Here is a 6,451-nt window from a genome sequence, read left to right as displayed (position 1 = left end):
CGGCTAGTTTTTTGTTTTTTTTTTTTTTTTTTTAGTAGAGACGGGGTTTCACTGGGTTAGCCAGGGTGAAGAAGTTCCTGCCCCGAGACTTTCTATGGCACTTGGTCATTCACAGCCTTGGCTGAACACCTGCCTTACTTCCCCTTTTGTGAATGCAGGTAGCACCTTGGGTTTCTCTGTATTTGACCCATGTTGGTGGGCAAGGCCCAGGTCTTTTTATAAATGGACCTGGCTCCTTCTGCACTGGGATGGAGTTGGGGAGTCTGGCTGAAGATCACCTTGGGGCTCTGCTCCTGCCTGGTTCCTAACTCCAAACCAATGTTTTCTCTTTCTGGCCCAGCCTGAAAACCTGCTCTACACATCTAAGGAGAAAGACGCAGTGCTTAAGCTCACCGATTTTGGCTTTGCTAAGGAGACCACCCAAAATGCCCTGCAGACACCCTGCTATACTCCCTATTATGTGGGTGAGTCCTTGGGACATGATTTGTAACTCCTCACCCCAACTTATACAGCTGTATTTTAGGGTAGCCGGTGGGTTGCAGAAAACAAAGGGTTAAAGCCCAGCAAGGAGGGAGGGGGAGAATTCTGTCTGCATGGAGGCGGGTGACGTGGGGGGCCGGAGGCTGCAAAAATATTCTCCCAAACTTCAGCTTCTGCTTTTGAAAATAGATCCAGGAAAATTCTGGCTGTGGCCTGTGAGCTGAATGACATCACAGCAGCTCTAAATATATATGTGATAAAAGGCTGCCATCAGCTCGGGACGGAGCCCAACCACGGTTGTTTTTCTCTAGTTTTTGTCTTCCTGGGATTCATATTCAAAAAGCGGGCAGGCATTTCCTCCTAACCTGGAGGGACAAAGGGTACCAGTCACCTGCCTTGTGGGAGAGAGTCACTAAAGCCAGGGCTTGGAGGTGTGCCCATACTCATGTTTCCTGGAAAAGTTCCTTGCCCTTCTGCAAGTGGGCAACCCCCAGATCTGAAAATGCTCCTTGCCAAAACTGCCCCCTAACCTGAGAGTGGGCTGATGACAGAGGGCTTTTCTTCCTCAGAAGAGGTCTTCCTGGAGGGCTGCTGAAGGGGTGGGAAGCTCCCTGAGATAGTTGAAATGGCACTTTGTTAACTAGGATGTGTTTTGCAGTATTTTAACTTAGAAATCTTCTAGCCTACCCACCTCATTGCACAGGGAAGACAGGCCCCATGGATTGGTAGCCAAGCTGATGATGGAATGCAGAGCCTTGCCCCTGGTTCCTCCTTGCCTGTGACCTAGGCTGTGCATTCTGGGAGGCAAGGGACACAGGACAGCTGGCAGGCCAAGACCCTCTCACCTACGGCAGTTTCCCACCAAGCCCCAGACTGGCCTTCTCTTATTTCACCAAGGTTAAGACTGGCAGAGGGGCCCAGGCCCAAGGGAGCTAGGGGTATGTCTGAAAGTGGTTGATTTTTTTCCGGGAGCTTTCTCCTCCCCCACCTTCACACACGTGCTGCCTTTCCAAAAGGTGCCAGACGCCAGTCTGCTCTGCCCTACCTCCCAGCCCAGGTACCTGCTCCCCACCTCGCCCAGGCTTCAGGCTTCTGCCTGGGCTCTAAGACCCTTGGGTCTGAGAGCCCTGATGTCCCTCTGCCCTGGCAGCCCCTGAGGTCCTGGGTCCAGAGAAGTATGACAAGTCATGTGACATGTGGTCCCTGGGTGTCATCATGTACATCCTGTGAGTACCTTCCCCACCTCCTGCCTCCATCTTCTGCCCTCACCCCCACTGTGAGCCCTCAGGACCACTTCTGTCCCCCTACCCCCATGTCCTTGGTGAGGGGCTTGTGTGTGTCACTCCTCATGCAGGCTGCCCTTCCCTTTTGGTCATGGGACACCACTCCTTCAGGTGCCTGAGGGTCTCCCCATGCCAAGGGCTGATGGCATTCCTGGGATATGCCTGGGAGTCTGGAGGGCTGGTATTATTGCCATGGTGTCTGGTTGCCTGTCTCCCCAGTCAGGGACTTTTGAGGGGAAATGGGTCTACCCTGGCACTGGTCCCACCCTATGCCAAATGACTTACCCCTTCCCCCAGCCTTTGTGGCTTCCCACCCTTCTACTCCAACACGGGCCAGGCCATCTCCCCAGGGATGAAGAGAAGGATCCGCCTGGGCCAGTATGGCTTCCCCAATCCTGAGTGGTCAGAGGTCTCTGAGGATGGTGAGTGAACCTCTCTGTCCCAGCCTGGCCCCTGCAGCTTTCATTCTGGGAAACATCACTTTGGTGTCAAACTGACCTGTGTTCAAATCTTGGCTCCCCCTCTTCCCAGCTATGGGATCCTAGGCAAGTCCCCTAACCTTCTTGAGCCTCAGTTTCTACATCTGTCAAACAGGCTCAAAACTTGCTTCCTCAAAACTCCCTCTAACTCCTATTCCTCATTCATATTTTCCCTTCTGAGGACCACAAACAAGGCTGCCCTGTATGAGTTATCTACTGCTGCTTAACCAGTTATCCTGGACACTTAGTGCTTCAAAACAAGAAATAGTTGTTAGCTCACTCTTTCTGTGGGTTGGGAATTTGGGAGCACATGCAGCCCCTGCCTCAGCAGAGCTTGTGGTCTATGGGGAAGGGTGGAGGGGCTGGCTCTGAGGAACTCTGCAACCTCACCTCTCCCCTCTCTTCCCTGGCCTCCCTAGCCAAGCAGCTGATCCGCCTCCTGTTGAAGACAGACCCCACAGAGAGGCTGACCATCACTCAGTTTATGAACCACCCCTGGATCAACGTGAGCCCCTCCTCCTCCCATGGCAGGCAGGGTGTCCAGCCGGAGTGGGACTGCCGGGCAGGAGGGTGGTGACTCTGCTTTGAGGCCCCAGTACAGGGCTGGAATGGGCCCATGCGCACAGGTAGATAGTAGGGCCTCACCTACAACCTGGCTTTGCCACTGCCCCATTGAGGCTCCTTCCCCACCCCAAGCCTTAGTTTTCCCATCTGAGACTCGGAGAAGGGGATGGAGTTGGGGGAACCAGTGCTGTCCCAGGTGCCTCCAGTTTCTAATCCATGGGCATGGGGGTCCTTCCAGCAATCGATGGTGGTGCCACAGACCCCACTCCACACGGCCCGAGTGCTGCAGGAAGACAAAGACCACTGGGACGAAGTCAAGGTGGGTGGGCTCTGCCTCAGTCTCACTACAGGTGCCAGGATTTGGGCAAAAGGGACTTCAGGGGGGTGGCTACCCAGAGTCTGGGGTCTTTGGCCCCTTTCAATGCCTGGAGGACAGGATGTCAGTGACTGTCACAGTGGTCCAACCATGGCACTCCAAGGATTGGGCCTCACTACCCCATTCAGTGTGGTGCTCCTGGCGTACTTTCTCAATGAAACAGGGCTTTGGTACCAAGCTTGGATGATGACCTCTCTTATAACCAACAACATTTGGGAGGGTGGTCAGCCTGGTTTAGACCCAGCAGAGGCCACATTTGAATATATGGGGTAGCAGCTCCAGTGGCACAAATTCCACGCCCCAGTGTGCTGGTTGCCCAGCGAGATGGCATTCTCTGAAGGTCTTGTGGTTCTGTGGTGGAAGTGGTTTAGTTCACTATCCCACTTACCCTTGGTGTGGTCCCAGGGAATAACTCTCCTTTTGTGCCTTTGTGAAGAAGCTCAGTGTCTGCCACAGAGGACTGTAGTGAGGTCCCTCATGTGATGCAAAGGGCTTGGCCCAGTGCTGGGCACACAGTGGGCACAGAAGCAGCACAGGCTGTCACTGACACTGTTAAGGGGCTGCCCAGGCAGGGGGTGATAGTTCCTAACGTCAGTACATCCTGACCTCTTAGTGCCCCCCATCCTGTCTGTCCCCAGGAGGAGATGACCAGTGCCTTAGCCACTATGCGGGTGGACTACGATCAGGTGAAGATCAAGGACCTGAAGACCTCTAACAACCGGCTCCTCAACAAGAGGAGAAAAAAGCAGGCAGGCAGCTCCTCTGCCTCTCAGGGCTGCAACAACCAGTAGCTCATGGGACCTTGGAGGAGCCTGGCCTCTCAGCCTGCATGACAGACTGGAATGTGCTGAGGCCCTGGCCAGGAGGGCCCAGGGTCATTCTTTTAACAAAAGGATTATTTTGTTGTGTTTTAATTTGTCACTTGGAACTTCAGGATGGAGGACCCTGACCCTAAACCTCTTTCAGATCTCTGGCCCAGGCTCAAGCCCTAGAGACGGGCAGGGCCTAGGGGCTGGGAGCTGCCTGCTGCCATAGCAGCACCTTTAGCCAGAATGGCCTGAGTGAGGCCTCTGTGCTGTCCTGCCCTGGTCCATGGCCTTAGCTTTCTAGGCCACTGGGAGTTGTGGCTGGGCTTCCCATCTTCCATGTCTTCCACAGAGACATCCCCCTGCAGGGTGGGCAGATGGGCCTGGCCTTGAGAAAGGCATTGGCCATTGGTTGCCATGGTGACCAGGGACCACATTGCTGCCTGTGAATGCTGAGTGAGCGAGTAAGGGAGGAGGGGCAACTAAGGGTTCACCTCTGCCTTCTTGGGGAGGCTGATTTCTCGCACACTGGCTGGCCCTCTCAGTCTCACTCCTCCTTGGGCTCCCCGAGGCTGCTGGATCCGGTCTGCCTGCCTCCCTGTGCAGTCCAGCCCTGCCTTGCTGCAGCCCAGCCCAGAGGGAACACAGCACTCTCCCCTGAGGGAGTCCCTGGGCCTAGCTATCCCCTCACTACTCCCTACCCAAATGGTGGCTTTTCATCTGAACTTAAGGTGGGGGATATTTTTAACCTTTTTCCACTCTGGAAAATGTCACTGTGAGAAAAGCCAGTATACTTTCCCTGTACCCTGCTCACCAGATCTCAGGCAGGAAAGCCCCTCTCTGTTGATGTGAGGGGCTATCTTTTGGTGTACTTATGTGAAAGTGGCTGGTTGGGAGCAGGGCCAAGAGGCTTCCCATTAACCTGAGGTCTCTTTCTTTACTCTGGGTCAGACCTGAGGTTGGGGAAGGCGACCGAGCCATGCTCAGAACATCTGGTCCTGGCTTGGGCCTGAGTAGGGCAGAGAGGGCCTTTCCTGGCTGATCAGGACTTACCAGCCCCACCCCACCATGGTAGCCTCAGGGTGCCGAGTGCCTGGTGCTGCCTGACAAGTGCCTGACACCCAGCCTAGTTCCTTCCTGGCCCCTCTCTCACTGGCTGGAAAACCCTAGACCATGTCAGATAGGACAACACTGCTGGGTTTTACATCCAGATAGTAATAAACACCATTTCATCATTTTCTCCTGGCTCCTAGGTTTACTTTTTGTCTACAGGGGTGGACAAAAGTGGCCCAAGGGCAGCTTCTCAGACCCACTAGTGATTTCACCCCAGCTGGAGGGGGTGCCTCAGGCCTGGTAAGCATGCCATGCTAACTCCAAGGCCACTGAGTCCTCGCTAGGCGTAGAAAGGTCAGAAGAGCTGAGGGATGGCAGCTGCCACATGCCCCCAGCTCTGTGCCGCCCCTGTGCAGTGTGTGTGACACCTACCCCCGGTCCTGTGTGTGCCAGTGTCTGCCCACAGTGGCCACCCCCAGCTGCGTGCCAGCCTGCTGAAGGGCGGGCAGAGTGCCTGCTGCAGCGCTGAGCTATTTTCAGAAACTGCCAGATTTCATTTGGCAGTGAGAATATCGAGGAGGGGAGGGGGTGGCATGCTGCAAGACTGTCTTTTGACTACTCCAGTAACAGAGCACTCTTACCCCTCAGGAGCCCTTGCGGGCAGCCTCAAGGAGGGCTCTAACTGTGGCATTTCTCTCCCAGCTCCTATCTTGAAACTCCCAGTTTTCCAAGAGCTCATCTGCTGCCTGCAGCGCTCGCTCCTCCACCCTGCTTCCTTCAGGGCGTGGGGGAGGGTGCAGAGCTGCTGGAAAGCAGGGGACAGGCAAACACGCCTGAGATGTTCTGCTGCTTCCCAGCCTGGTGACCTTGGGCAGCTTTCTTGGCCTCAGTTTCCTCAGCTGTGTCCTGGTGATGATAGTGCCCATCTCATGGAGTTGTGTGGGGGATTTAAGCAGATGATGTGTGTGAAGTACTTAGTGAGGTGCCAGGTGCGTGGCTTATGCCCCACAGTCATTAGCTACTCTAACATCCTTAGTCATCAGGAAGGAAGGAAGTATCTAGAGTTACATCTAGAGTATCTAGAAGTCTCTAGAAGAAAAAGCAGCCCCAAATCTACCTCAGGAAGGAGAGAATATCTAGAGTTATATCTAGAGTATCTAGAAGTCTCTAGACTTCTACCTCAGGAAATTTCTATCCAGACAATCAGGCCTTCCTCACCCATGGGGTTTTATTTCCAGAGCAGCATCATGTGGGCCTCCTGGGCCTTGGTTCCAGTACTGGGCTTCCAGGAGGGTGGCCAGGTAAGTTCAAGAGACCCCATGGAGCCTGTGGTTCAGCCCAGCCTTCCTAGTGTACTCTACATCTGGAGGAATGCTGGCCAGATGCAAAGGTAGACGTAGTCCATCTAGT

The 6,451-nt window shown here is 54.4% G+C and overlaps 1 protein-coding gene across 2 annotated transcripts in view; it reads left to right on the top strand.

Moving 5' to 3' along the window:
- Positions 1–5,227, top strand: part of MAPKAPK3 (mitogen-activated protein kinase-activated protein kinase 3) — a 33,123-nt gene extending 27,896 nt beyond the window's left edge. For both annotated transcript variants that reach the window (XM_011993230.1, XM_011993231.1), the window contains exons 6-11: positions 341–464; positions 1,631–1,706; positions 2,061–2,185; positions 2,662–2,747; positions 3,045–3,125; positions 3,821–5,227. In XM_011993230.1, the coding sequence (XP_011848620.1) occupies positions 341–464; positions 1,631–1,706; positions 2,061–2,185; positions 2,662–2,747; positions 3,045–3,125; positions 3,821–3,973 (645 nt within the window). In that variant the 3' untranslated portion in view covers positions 3,974–5,227. The remainder of the gene's footprint in view (positions 1–340; positions 465–1,630; positions 1,707–2,060; positions 2,186–2,661; positions 2,748–3,044; positions 3,126–3,820) is intronic.
- The last annotated feature ends 1,224 nt before the right edge of the window (positions 5,228–6,451 follow it).

This window comes from Mandrillus leucophaeus, unplaced genomic scaffold (assembly GCF_000951045.1).
Source record: "Mandrillus leucophaeus isolate KB7577 unplaced genomic scaffold, Mleu.le_1.0 Scaffold429, whole genome shotgun sequence".
NCBI classification, from domain to species: Eukaryota; Metazoa; Chordata; class Mammalia; order Primates; family Cercopithecidae; genus Mandrillus; species Mandrillus leucophaeus.
The sequence above is the reverse complement of the archived record's forward strand: the minus strand, read 5'-3'. Positions and strand labels throughout refer to the sequence as shown.